This window comes from Salarias fasciatus, chromosome 6, assembly GCF_902148845.1.
Source record: "Salarias fasciatus chromosome 6, fSalaFa1.1, whole genome shotgun sequence".
NCBI lineage: Eukaryota > Metazoa > Chordata > Actinopteri > Blenniiformes > Blenniidae > Salarias > Salarias fasciatus.
Genome location: NC_043750.1, coordinates 28,323,695 through 28,336,676, shown reverse-complemented (window position 1 = coordinate 28,336,676; position 12,982 = coordinate 28,323,695). Strand labels below are relative to the sequence as shown.

Genomic DNA, 12,982 nt, shown 5'->3' with positions numbered 1-12,982 from the left:
AAAGAGTAACTTTCAGTTAAATTTAAGTTAAACACTTACTTCAAAGTATTAGGTACTGATTAATGAAGCTCAACAGCTTGACGCTCAGATTCCTCTTGTAATCCACACGTGAAACGAACAAGCTCCACAGGATCCTCTTGATTCAGTTAAACTGTTTACAGTTAAAGTCACGGCACAAAAAGCACAAATGAAATAACAGAGGTAATAGCGAGAAAGGAAAAAAAAAACGTGTGTGGCTCCACCCAATGCAGGACAGCCACACCCACACTGAAGTTTTCAACAGGAAATTCAATATTCAAACTTAGAAGAGAACTTCAGTTTAATATTGAACGAAGCTTATCCATGTGGATTTTTAGGCTTAAATTATTCATAAAATATTTTTTCCAAATGTAATTAATCTCACCATGAACGTATCATCCTGTCCATATGCATTTGTAAATATTTCAACCTGTAAATAGGCCCTTTGCATCTCAAACATGAATAACTATTCAAATGAAATCGCAATTTTCACATGAATAAACTCAAACTGTGTATAAGCTCCGATCTACAGTGTTCATTTGACCTGAATGAATTCAACTTGAAGAATCATCGCGATCCAAAACTTTTGACCAGTAATGTACAGTACATGCACGGTTAAAGAAAACATCACATGAACACTGCTGGATAGATTTTATTGATTATGGCATTTTTTTTGTCAGATGTTCTGCTTAATTTGAGCGTTGATGGCGTTTCACGGTTGCTCAGATCTCGTCTGCAGGTCGACAGCCCTCCTCCTTCACAATCAAAATGTCCATCTTGGTTTTTCTGAGGAGACAATCACAAGACATTCATTCATGTCAGATGATGGTATTTGTAGTAAATTTCTATCCAAGTCTAAATAAGGAAACTTGAAAGAGCTTTTATCTGAAAATTTGACTTCATGGATGATATGAAAAGGTGAAAATCTGAATTACAGTGAGAGATAAAGGCTTTTCAAACAACTTTCATAAAGGCAGGGACATTAAAGGAGTTTGTTACTATTCTTAAGCAAAGTAACAGTTTAAACTATCAGGATGGCTCAGTGGATCATCACATCCCCACTCCCATGAGGTCGACTCCAGCTGTCCTCTTCAATGAGCCACACAGACCCGCGATGAGCCCAGGACTCTCTCCAGCCTCACAGACTCATAGCAGTCCTGAGAGAACGGCACCAACAGGCTGAAAAACACTTTCTGTCTCAGGACTGTGAAGAGACTGCTGCAGGAATTATCCCCTGTGACTGCTCTGTATTATTTACGCAATCTTTTAATATTTAATATGCGATTTGTGATGTTTTAGCTACTTCAAGAAATGCCACCTAAGGAAATGTCATTCTGCTATTATATAATGGCAAATTAATTAATGACAAAATGCTCAGATTCCCTGTTTCTGTGTCAAAAGTACTAAAAATAAAAGTTGTAAATGGAGACTGACTGGTTTATTGCTTTTACTTTTGATTATCATAAATCATTTAGTCCCTGATATTAAACTTTTGTCCAAGTTTTCATCCTGACAATTTCATCATGTTAAATTGCTCCTGTTGGTTTAACTGATGACCCTAAATAGACCCAAGGTGTGAACATGAGTGTGTAGTTGTCCGTCTGTGTGTTTGCCCTGCAATAGACTGGCGACCAGTCCAGGATGTACTCGGGCCTCGCCCATAGATTAGCTGGGACTGACCCCGTGACCCTGAACAGACCAGTGGTACACAAGATGAAAGCAAATGTTCCCTGAATTTCACAAGATTAGTGCATTTGATTGAACTACAATGCTTTGAAAAATTGATTTTCCAGATTTAGAACAGAACAGCATTTATTGTCGTTGTGTGTAGTGTCGTCCAATCTGTGTGACAGACACACACTGTTTTCGATACAGCGCTGAAGAAAGGCCAGCAGAGGGCCTCTTCCAGCACAGCCTGAGCTCAGGTGTTGTGTGAACAGCTGTGTGTACTCACTGTCTCTCTGCACACAGGGTACACTCGTTGGCATAAGTGTTTCCGTCACTGCCACACACAGGAGCCAGGTTGAGAGGACACGCCACGATCTCGCTTATGTCAGGACAGGAAGGCTGCAAGTTTAAAATGAGTCAAAAAAAATCTATATTTACATTGGAAGGTTTTAGTTAAAATCGTAAAAATGGAAATTATCTTCTTGATTCTTATGTCACCTTTCTCATGAGTCCAGATTCCTCTGCATCTGGAAAACAGCAAGAAAACTATAAATATTATAAAATCCATCTCATATGTAGGAATGTATTCAAAATCCATACAGATGTTTCTGGGCATCTTTTAAAACAATCAATTTTACATGTTATTGATATATCTTCCAATTGAAGTTTTTCCCACTTGTATGTTAGAAGCTACTTTATGTGACTTGTTTTGTTTCATTTTGTAATATTCCAGTGAAGGAATAAATAATCATCAAGAAATGCCATTCATAAGGTGTGAGCTTGTATTTCGTCATTTATATTTAAAGTAATCTTTCAAAGGGATAAATATAAAACATATACATAAGATATACTATAAGATACAAGTGTTCTACAAAAAGATGCTTCATCTTCTGAAAAGTTCTGTTTTTTAATTGCCATTAAATTATAAAAGTGACCCAATAAAGAGTTAAGCCTTTATCTTCATCAAAACATTGCAGCAATTATTCCAGTTAAATTTATGCACACACACACACACGCACGCACGCACGCACGCACGCACGCACGCACGCACGTTATTGTAGGGCAGTAAAAGCACATGACAAGAAGATGAAGAGCTTTCAGCCCAAAATCATGTGAGAATTTATGATTTCTTTCAACTTTTGTACACATTTAATTGAACTGACCTATTGTCTTCATTTACATCTTTTTTAATGCTTTGTATCAGTGTCTAAATATTTCAGCAAGTAAATACCCTGAATCATTTTAACTTACTACCAGAAGTGGAAAGAGTACTGAGGTTCTGATGCGTGATGTTCCACACACTCTTTTCAAATTCTACAAAAGTACTATTTTACATGTTTGATCTCCATTTAACGGCACTATCAACGAGAGACATTCAGTTCAGTTTATCTGTGTAAATACTTTCAAAGCACTTTTGTCAGAAAACAATGTTAGATATAATGAAGGAATCTTCTCTGTTCAATAGTAACTGCAAACAATACATATCATATGGCTTACATATTAATTTAAACTGAAACTACTCAATAAAGACATCATTTAAAAGTAGATTATGTGGATTATAACTGCAATCTGTCGTTTTCACCGTTGTTTGCAACACATGTCAATAAAAATACCTCCAACAAACAAAGAAAAAGCAGTTTTCTTTGTTACCTGCAGCCACACAGAGGAGCAAAAGTCCCAGAATAATGACTCTCCCGGTCATGGTGCTGGTGGATGAATAACTCAGAATGACGGAAACCTGCCAGTACCTGTCTGTTTTCACCAGCAGTCTGATTCTGTGTGTGTTAGTGTGTGTGTGTGTGGGAACACAGCAGATGGAAATGGACCCACAAACACATGCAAGCTCTAGAAACTGATAGTCATCAGGAAACTTTAACACACACATACTGTAAACATTTCCATTGTTCGAGCAGCAGGTGGAAACTCCCATGTGACGAGCACCCGCTATTAAATATACACGTCGACCGGGTCAAGGTTTGAAAACACACAAAAAATACCCAAACACGTTCATATTTTTTTTTTTTCAAAATGTATGAATTTTTTTATTAATGTAAAGAGTAACTATACACAATGAGTAACAGACTCAAACAGCTGTAATACTTAAAAATGTAAACAAATAATATTGAGTTCGAGGAGAGAAAAATCACCACCTTAGTACTGTCCTGCATTTTTCTCGCCACTGTCATTGCTTTTTTCACTGGTTTCTCTCGATCATGTTAAAGCCTTCGTCCTCTTTTTCAAGTTTTAAACAAGTCTCCCGATGCAGTGGCTTGGCTTGGTTTTCGTCTGAATCGTGTCTCGTGTTCCAGTACAGATTTGAGTTGCGTTTTCTTTTGTAGCCATGATCAATTCCTGTCTCCTACATAGCTGGAACAGAAGGCTATTTAAGCCTATAAAGTGCTCAGATTCTTTAAAGAAAAAGTGTGTAAAGTGGGGTCAGGTGGGGCTGGATCGGACTCTCTGTGGTGGAAAATCAGAGCAGATTTCCAAGATAACAGAAATCAGAGGTTTTAAATGACACAGAGCACCTGTAATGACGGCTTGTCATCACTTTAAACCCTGGATACGTTTTTTTTTCTTTTTGGACTATAAAGCATTAGACGCACTCTACTCTAATCAACATGGTACTCATCTTCAGTCTGGCTTACTGCTTAGCCCTGAAAAAAAACAATCCCATCTCTGAACCTCAAATCCTACATCTATCCTCAGTGTGGCAGTTTTACAGACGTGTACAGAAAAGAGATCAGAATTTGGCAACGTCACCAGAGGATAAACGGAACTCGCAGTCGAACTAAGACTGAACGAACAAGCACAGATTTTACAATTGTGGGTTGTTGTTTTTTTTGTAGCGAGCTGCTGACGATGAGAAGAGGAGGAGGATTAAGTTTGAGGTAAAAAAAAAGAAAGAAAGAAAGAAAAAACAGAAAAACAACTTAAATTTAAAAACCTCCTCAAGGTTATGCTGGTTGATCATAGACAGATGTTTCATTTGGCACAGATACGGTTTGTTCACTCCACTTTAAACTTTAAACTGGACATTGTTAAAGTTGCTACTGTACATAGTATCCACATCGGTACTGGCTCAGGTCGACGCCGCTCACATGGAGCCCTCACACCAGGCTGCCAGGGCCACATCTCCGCCACACATACGAGGCGGGAGTCCGTCCTCTCCGTCCACGAGCGGGCCCGGCGGCATGCTTCGGCGCACACACAGAAAAAAAGCCGATGGTCCTGGTTGTGTGGCCCAGCGGGAAGCATGCAGTATATATAAATCAAGGAGGCTCTTCAAAAGCAGTCCTTAGTCTTCAGCGGTCTTTAATCCTCTCGTGCCCATTCTGATGCGCCTGCAGTTCCACTCCAGGAAGGCAGGCTGAGCCATATCCAACGGCGCGGCTTGTACAGACATCGAAGAACCACAGGGGGGTTTTTTTTGTTTCTTTTCTGTTTTTGACAATGAAGGACATGATGTCTGAACAAAACTGTCAACCTTTTCCACAAGAGATCTTTCTTTGTGCTTCGACGCGTGTTGGACTCTGTCTGTTACATTCCTTGGCAGCCTACATACATTGTTTCTAACGGAGTGCTCAGATTTCTCTCTCCACCAGTATAGGCACTGTGCTGGACAATGTCAAGGACATCAAGAAAAACAACAACAATAAAAACAACTTTGTTAGCAGTTGTAATCCTCATCCAAACAAAGAAAAGAAAAGAAAGCACTCTGTTGAGTTATGTTTGTCAGAAAGAATTAAATAACCTTCAAAAGAAAAGCTAATTAGTAAAAAAATCAACATGTTAATGATTGCACGTTTGGAACTGAAACGGGATTGTAAATGCTTCTCTTAACCATCATTTGTCTAAAACAAAAAAAAAAACAAAAAACAAAAAAAAAAAAAAAGAAACAACTGCGCCTGGTAACGAAAAGAAATCGAAAGAGATTTGACCCTGAATATAAAAGTAGTCAGTCTTAACATCATCTGGCAGTGACTGGTCCAAATTAAGGTTGTTTTTGTTTTTGTGTACACTTTCTTTTTCTTGGACGCCGTCATGGTTTTTTGCACACGGAATGGCACATACACAGCGCCACTCATTACGGCTAAGTACTCTGAGGAAAAGGGGATGAAGTACTAGCGACGGTTGTCTTTTTCATCCCCGGGGTCTCGTCCTCGCAGTGAGCAGCAGGGCTACATGCCTTCCAGTCTAGCGCAGTAATAATAAAAATCCTGCTCTCACTTCAAGTCTTTTCTTTCTTCCTGGTCGTCTAGTGAGGGAGAAGAACCAGTCTCCAGCCTACACAGAAATACGTTCTCGTCTTTAAATATGTTTATATATTTCTTGCATTGATTTGCATTGAGTTTTCATTGTTTCAGTGTCACGGTACCTGCAGTCTCTGCCTTTTCAAGAGGCTGTGCACTGAAGTGCAGGTCCACTGAGTAATGATAACAATTAAAAAAAGACTAAAAAAATTGAAATAAAAAATAAAATGAACATAGTCTGTCTTTTCCCCCCACGTTTTAGTGGTCCATGTCTCTCGGTATGGGGGGGAGTGAGCATGTGTGTGTGTGTGTGTGTGTGTGTGTGTGTGTGTGAGAAGCATCGCAGCTCCCACTGATGGTATGTGTAGGAATCAGACACAGCTCTCCCTGGTTGTGTTGTCCATGAGGAACGAGTTCAGCTGAGTAACGTCCACTACGACAGCGTCCCGCTTGCTAAGATGGACATCTTTCAAATGGTCCTCGTCACTTTGGTCCTTGGCAAAGTTTACAAACACCTACAGAAGGAAGAAGGAGGAGGAGAAACAAGTTAGAATATCCTCAGAATGAACTCTGACCTCACTGTGATGGGAGCGTCGGGGCCACTTGCTTACTTGGTCTAAAGTGGTCTGAGAGACTGAGTAGTCCTCTATGCTGAGCGCCTCCTTGTTCTTTGAGAGCAGGGAGAAGATGCGGGCGAGGGAGGTGAGGGACGTGGGGAGCTGGTACTGCAGCATGTTGCGGTGTTTTTCCTTTAGCGTGCTTCCCGGCAGCTCTCGTTCGATGAACTCCATCACCGGCCGCAGATCCGGGTCCGGCCCCGCCACCCGCAGGATGATGGTATAACCGTCACCAAACCTGAAAAGATCACATAATTTATTAATATATATAAATCTACATGACATTCTATTTGTATTTATGCCAAAAAATGATTGTCCTGATTAAAACTATCATTCCTGAGTTGGCCTACCTGTTTTTAAGGTGCTGCACACTGCCCAGACAGCGGAACCTGCCGTTGACCATGATGGCCATTCTGGTGCAAAGTGCTTCACACTCCTCCATGCTGCAAATGCAACGACAACAACAAAAAAAGAGTTCAAATGTCAAAAATTGTAGTTCAGCAATAAAGAAGGTAGAATATGAAGCTGTAAAGCCGAGACAGGCCACAAACCTGTGAGAGGTCAGGACTACAGATCGTCCCTCTTTGACGATGCTCAGGATGGCGTTCCAAAGAGCGCGGCGCGCTTTCGGATCCATGCCTGTCGTCGGTTCATCCTGTTAAAGAACAGTATGCAAACACATAGTTGTTGTGAGAAAACAGAGTAACTGCTGGCGGTTTCTCCAACTTGATCATTGAAACATTCCTTCCTTCCCACTGACCAGAAACACCACGGGCGGTCCTCCGATGAGAGCGATGGCAGTTGACAGTTTCCTCATGTTCCCTCCACTGTAGCTCCCAGCTGACTTGTCCACATACTTCACCAAACCCAGCTTCCGGATGCCCCACTCCGCCACCTAGTGGACAGAAAAGAAGTTTGCATTAATTTTCCTGAGCTTGTCATACCAGATTGAAATATGAAAACTGAGAATAAAATACAAATACTAAGGTGAAAACACACAATAGTGTGTTTGTCACTGACCTCACAGACTTCCTTCTCGGGCACCCCTCTCAGGATGGCGTAAAACTCCAGGTGCTCTCTGCCGGTCAGCAGGTCGTTGATCGCATCAAACTGAGGACAGTAGCCCATGTTCTGATGTACTTCATCGATCTCTGTATTCACACTGGAGTGACAAAAACACAGGTTAGACACTGTATATATGACTTCACCTATTTAGGAAGAAGCAAATGCATTTGTTATGACAGTTGTCTGTTTCTTACCTCTTTCCAGCCAGGTAGGCCTCTCCACTGGTCACATCAGAATCTCCTGTCAGCATCTTGAAGGTGCTGGTTTTTCCTGCTCCATTCACACCCAGCAAACCAAAACACTGCAGGAAAACATAGTTTTTTATGTTGTTATTCGGATGTGGGTCTTTCTGACAGCACATATTTACAAAATGCCATATAACATTGAAAAGTGCGCAGCAGCAGGAGACATCTGTACCTCTCCAGGAGGAATTCCAACACACAGCCGGTCCACTGCCGGCTTCTGTTTCCGTTTGTAAATTTTGGTGAGTTGTCTGAGCTCGAGGATGTCAGACTGTCCTCCGCCGCTCAGGATCCTCTGTCGCTCTCTGGCCACATCTTCATCTTCTTCTCCGATAGGCTTCAGATGGCTGGTGGATGATCTGAAATGTCACGTCAAAGACAGATTTAAGGAGGGTGAAGGTCATGGGCATGTAAATCTGACAGAAGAGTATTACCGGGTGTTTAGACTATTAAAAGTGTAACAAACCAGAAGGTTTCTTTCACCTACCTGACTTTGAAGCAGAAGTGGTACTGAATGAGCACGGTGATACAGAAGAAGATCACCCCCTCGATAGCCATGGCAAACAGGTTTTTACCCACCATGTCCCAGGCCAGAGGAGAGCGGAATCTGTTCTCACCTAAAACGGAACAGAGATTTCAGCACAGTCAGAAAGCTGCTTTTAGTCTACTTTGTCAAAATCTATGAAATTAGATTGACAAGTAATAAAAAAAACGGTGTCGTGTGCTTACCAAATCTCTCTAAAGCATCAGCCATAGCCTGATTCTTCACCATGTCAATCAGCCCTCTGCCCAGGCAGAAGTGGGGAAAGATGAGGAAGACGTTCTTCAAGACGTCATTGATCCCACCAATCTCCTGCGGGAATAAATTCCATCATTTCATCAGTTCACAGAACCATAAATACATTTTAATTGTCTGATTTGATTTGATTAAGAATTTCTTACATTGCTTCCAAATAACTCCAGAACAAATGTGGACACACTCCCATTGATGCCTATCAGTATGTTGACACTGGTCAGCACCACATAGGCTGTGCTGGGGATCTTAAAGAAAAATGAGGCTGGGTACATCAGAGGGGTGATAGACCATCTGGAAAAACATAAAAAACACAAATCATTTTAAATGAAAGTATCCAGAAGAAAACCATTAATATTAACAGCATGTATTTTCTTCCAATTTACCCATAAAGTAGCAGCAGCAGAGCCAATACAGGCAGATTAGTGGAGGAGACGTAGGCTTCTTGTTGGAAACACACAAAAATAATGATCACCAGTGTGGCCGGAACGATGTAGTTACACTGGAAGAGAGATAGAAAGATTGCATTAAAAAAATTTTCTGTCATTTTTACATTATATATTCTACAATAAATGCAGTATGGAAATTTTAAATATTTTTTGTACTGAAAATGAAGCAGTGAAAGTGAAAATTCTCACCATATCCCAGACGAAGTTGGCCAGCCAGTAGAGGAAGGGCTGCACTCCACTGATGAACTGCATGTGTTTGGCCTTGTTCACCCGCTCCTGGATGAGGAAGACCACAAAACTCGCCGGGACAAAGGACATGGCGAAGATCACGCAAATGGACACCAGTACGTCTACCGATGTCGTCATCCTGATAGAAAGAGATGAGAAACATACGTTTGTGAGAAAAAAAATGAATCAAAGCAATACTGAAGCTTTCAATTGAGGCCCGTACAGACAGTCATACTCACAATGCGACCTGCGACAGCTGCTCCTTCGTCAGGTTAAGTGGATGATTGTAGGCTGTGATGCCAAACTTGGTGGGGTCCTTTCCTGCTGGCAGACTCGCCCGCAGAATGCCGTTATTCATCACATTGAGGAAGGAGCCGATGCTGTGCCAGCCCTTGTTGTTAAACCAGATCTGGAGGTAGGAGAAGCAGATGTGAGATCTCGGTATTTAACATAAGGAAGAGTACAAACAGAGTAATCTGAAATTTTATACCTATATTTTGTACCTCCGTAAGTCTATCTGACAACCTCCTTATCAGTTATTTTAATATTAAAAAAACACTTTTAACTTTTAATAAGCTGGTTAGCAGACATACATGTATGTGCAGGTATGAGATAAAGTTTAAGATCTGTAGCAAAGCAGGAATAAATCATGCGAATAAATGGCACACTGCAAACTGAGTGCTTCCATGAGTGCCTTTGCACATTGCAGGTTTAACGTTGCAAGGCTGAAGGAATTGGTCAGGGAGGCTTGACAGAATCCATACTCAGTACATACAGCCATGTGCTGTTGTATAACCAGTGTCTGCGTGTGTGTGTGTGAGCTAACCTTGACGTTATTCTTGGAGTCCAATCCTTGGATAAAACTTGAGAGACTGCGGAAGAAACGATCTGATGCACTTCCCTGGAGGATGGGTGCGGCAGGCAGAGATAAAGAGAGGCGAGAGAGAGAGAGAGAAAGAGAGAGAGAATGAATGGGAGAAAGAGAGCGAGGCTTCTTCAGCATATGGGCAAACTGACACTGTGCAGACCTGCTTTAATAATTCAAGTCTAATTTCATAACAGAAATAGAGAGATTCTTTTTTTCTTAATATTTCTGAATAACATGAGCCTCAGTAGGCTGTTATGTTTTGTGAATCTTCTGTACAGCAGTGATAAAATCTCTTACCCTATCAAGACGGAAACGTCTCCTCAGCTGAGCGATCGCATCGTCGACGCCATCTTTATGGGACAGAAGCTGTGAACTTCTGGCACCCAGTGAGAATCCGCCGTATCTGTTCAAGAGCAAAGCCATTTAGTGTTACTGAAAGATACAGCAAAGCACTTCAGTATTACGGAAAACACAAATGAGCTATCGATGCGTCATCTCTGCTCATGTACCTGAACTCGTTGACCCAAATCTTGTTCTTCAGGCTGTTAGAGAGCAAAATTAAAGGTTCACTGATTAGTCAACATTTCAAATTCTATGAATTCAGAAAACAATCACAAAGTGTGAAGAAATGATAACATGTTAGACGGTCACTACCTCTTGCCAATGATCTGCGCGTAGGTTTTAACCAGATAGTCTGACACGTTCCTGCCCGTCAAATTTTGCAGGGTGTCTTTGTCACTGATCTTCATCTGGAAAAGAAAAACAGAAATCAGAATGTTTGTTGTGCCACAATTTGATCATGACAGTGTTTTTTTTACTTCTTTTTTCCATAACTTTAAATTTTGTCATTAACCTGTGGTGGAGGAAGTCCTCCGGCTCCTGCTGGGCATTCGGGTAGCATCCTTTTCCGACCTCCACAGCTGCACTCACACAGCGGAGAAGGGTCCTCCATGGTCCAGTTGCCTTTGTCAAACATGTCCCTCACACTTTGAGGCACTTGAGGAATCTTCCAATCGTCTTCAACTGCATTGCACGGAGTGTCTCTGCAGCATACAGAAGAAAGGAACTTATAATACATTCAAAATCAACAACTGAACTGTACTAGTGATCTCAGTACTTTTAATATTTCAAAATGCATGACAACCTCCCTCCTCAAAACTTACAGGATGGGCTCTCCTTCCATGCAGCGTGTTCCAAAGCCCGGCTTGTCTGTCAGAGCACTCAGCAGTTTGTTGCTATGAGGGTCTTCAGGCATGTCGTTGCTGCAGAGAGAGATATAAATTCCTTGAGTTTAGTATAAAAATACAGATATAGAAGCAGATGGAGCATTTTTGATCTCATCTTCAAGGTCAGAAACAAAAGGCACTTTTCTGAATGTCGTTACTTCACATCATGTATAATAAATTTTCTTTAACAGCTGTGTTGAGAGCCCTTTTGTACACTTGGTAATAGTGCAGGGTTTAAAATAGCTGCATGTCAGACTGTACAGTTAGGTAACCCTTTACATCTTTAATGGGTTTTGGACCGTGTGGCTGGAAATAGCGTGGTTATTTTAAACTTCTGCCCATTCGTTTTGCTTTTGACAGGTGAAGAAATGATGTAACTAAGGTTACTCAAAGGTTTTGAACTGTTTCATTGGAAACGCTGGGAAAAAACACAAGAAGTAACAAAAACCTTAAATGTAGAGAGACAAAAGTGCTGTTTTTCTTCCACTCAGAATAGGATTTCTTACCTGATAAAGGTAAACTGTTCTCCATACATGCCAGGATCCAGAGCCAGACTGGGGTACTTTCCGAACGGTGGTACAATCAGGCTGAACACCAGAGCGATACACACAAACACCGCTGGAAGAACAATCTGAAACACACCAGCAACACAATTTATTCAAAACAGCTACACAACAGTGTCCTCAGGTTTATACAAGGAATACTGTTGTTCTTGTTACTGTCATTACATCTGCAGAACAAACAAACAAACAGACAAACTAAACCACAAAGTTGATACTGTTAAACAAACTGTTTAAGAAAATGAAATCAGCGCCGGCTCACCTGAGCAAAGACGCCTTTTCTGGAGCGCCGAGCGTAGAGGAATCGCTTCCAGAGCAGTGCAACAAACTGCTGTCTCTTCAGACTCCATCCTTTAACCTGGTATGAACCTTTGCCATCTGTTCCACTGAGCCAGTCGGTCTCACGGGATTCTGCACACAAACATCAAAATATGGTTCAGTAAATTTTGAAACAGGAAAAATGTCTCCTTCTTTCGTATTTCTATGTTAAATAATCTCAAAACTTAAAAATTTATTCAAACAGTTGGAACTGAACTGCTGCACTGAAGAAAAGTGGGACAGATTTACTTTTTGTTCTATGAGGTTTTTCTGGTAAAATGTAATTTGAATGGCACCATCGAGACTGATGCCATCTGACTGTGCAGTTCTACCTGGGTCACCTTCAGAGTCGTTGAAGTCAAAGTCATCCTCAGTGAACGGCTTCAGGCAGCTCTGGTGGTCACCAAACGCATGACGGCGACGAGTCCTGGTCGGTACCACTCCATCTGCAGGAGGAGGCGGGTCGAAAGTGTTAATTTATCCTACTTGGATTTCATGTGTGCTAATTTGCCTGAAAACAAAATCTGTCTTTACAGCATGCCAGCAAGAGTGGGTCAGTGTTAACCACATGCTGCAAAAAGAGAGAAAATGACATTATAAATCTCACCTGAAAGCTCAACAGAGTCCACTCCGCTGTCTTCAGCCACTTTCAGGAAAATCTGCAATGATCACAAGGC

The 12,982-nt window shown here is 41.3% G+C and overlaps 2 protein-coding genes across 3 annotated transcripts in view; both read right to left on the bottom strand.

Moving 5' to 3' along the window:
* Nucleotides 1-685: 685 nt before the first annotated feature.
* On the bottom strand, nucleotides 686-3,447 carry spink4 (serine peptidase inhibitor, Kazal type 4). Its single transcript, XM_030095275.1, has 4 exons — nucleotides 3,337-3,447; nucleotides 2,185-2,213; nucleotides 1,973-2,085; nucleotides 686-804 (listed from the first exon to the last, which is right to left on the bottom strand). Exons 1-4 carry the CDS (start codon nucleotides 3,386-3,388, stop codon nucleotides 741-743), a joined length of 258 nt encoding a protein of 85 aa, XP_029951135.1. The 5' UTR covers nucleotides 3,389-3,447; the 3' UTR covers nucleotides 686-740.
* Nucleotides 3,448-5,853: 2,406 nt separating this feature from the next.
* Nucleotides 5,854-12,982, bottom strand: part of LOC115391154 (phospholipid-transporting ATPase ABCA1-like) — a 33,080-nt gene continuing 25,951 nt past the window's right edge. Inside the window, exons 26-49 of one of the 2 annotated variants that reach the window (XM_030095272.1) lie at nucleotides 12,913-12,964; nucleotides 12,638-12,751; nucleotides 12,250-12,398; nucleotides 11,934-12,058; nucleotides 11,365-11,463; nucleotides 11,055-11,244; nucleotides 10,856-10,950; nucleotides 10,711-10,743; nucleotides 10,499-10,604; nucleotides 10,160-10,234; nucleotides 9,573-9,742; nucleotides 9,295-9,472; nucleotides 9,043-9,158; nucleotides 8,806-8,950; nucleotides 8,593-8,716; nucleotides 8,351-8,480; nucleotides 8,039-8,222; nucleotides 7,816-7,922; nucleotides 7,577-7,718; nucleotides 7,317-7,451; nucleotides 7,108-7,211; nucleotides 6,907-6,999; nucleotides 6,551-6,794; nucleotides 5,854-6,454 (exon numbers count right to left, since the gene is read on the bottom strand). In XM_030095272.1, coding sequence (XP_029951132.1) covers nucleotides 6,311-6,454; nucleotides 6,551-6,794; nucleotides 6,907-6,999; nucleotides 7,108-7,211; nucleotides 7,317-7,451; nucleotides 7,577-7,718; nucleotides 7,816-7,922; nucleotides 8,039-8,222; nucleotides 8,351-8,480; nucleotides 8,593-8,716; nucleotides 8,806-8,950; nucleotides 9,043-9,158; nucleotides 9,295-9,472; nucleotides 9,573-9,742; nucleotides 10,160-10,234; nucleotides 10,499-10,604; nucleotides 10,711-10,743; nucleotides 10,856-10,950; nucleotides 11,055-11,244; nucleotides 11,365-11,463; nucleotides 11,934-12,058; nucleotides 12,250-12,398; nucleotides 12,638-12,751; nucleotides 12,913-12,964 — 3,054 coding nt within the window. In that variant the 3' untranslated portion in view covers nucleotides 5,854-6,310. The remainder of the gene's footprint in view (nucleotides 6,455-6,550; nucleotides 6,795-6,906; nucleotides 7,000-7,107; nucleotides 7,212-7,316; nucleotides 7,452-7,576; nucleotides 7,719-7,815; nucleotides 7,923-8,038; nucleotides 8,223-8,350; nucleotides 8,481-8,592; nucleotides 8,717-8,805; nucleotides 8,951-9,042; nucleotides 9,159-9,294; nucleotides 9,473-9,572; nucleotides 9,743-10,159; nucleotides 10,235-10,498; nucleotides 10,605-10,710; nucleotides 10,744-10,855; nucleotides 10,951-11,054; nucleotides 11,245-11,364; nucleotides 11,464-11,933; nucleotides 12,059-12,249; nucleotides 12,399-12,637; nucleotides 12,752-12,912; nucleotides 12,965-12,982) is intronic. The other variant, XM_030095274.1, reaches the window with a different exon arrangement.

Excerpts from the sequence above, each read along its gene's own strand:
- spink4 (XM_030095275.1), bottom strand. The coding sequence starts at position 3,388 with ATGACCGGGAGAGTCATTATTCTGGGACTTTTGCTCCTCTGTGTGGCT. Across the intron at positions 2,214-3,336 it reads GCTCCTCTGTGTGGCTGCAG|ATGCAGAGGAATCTGGACTC; the intron begins GTAACAAAGAAA and ends GCTGTTTTCCAG. Across the intron at positions 805-1,972 it reads ACCCTGTGTGCAGAGAGACA|AAAAACCAAGATGGACATTT; the intron begins GTGAGTACACAC and ends TTGTCTCCTCAG.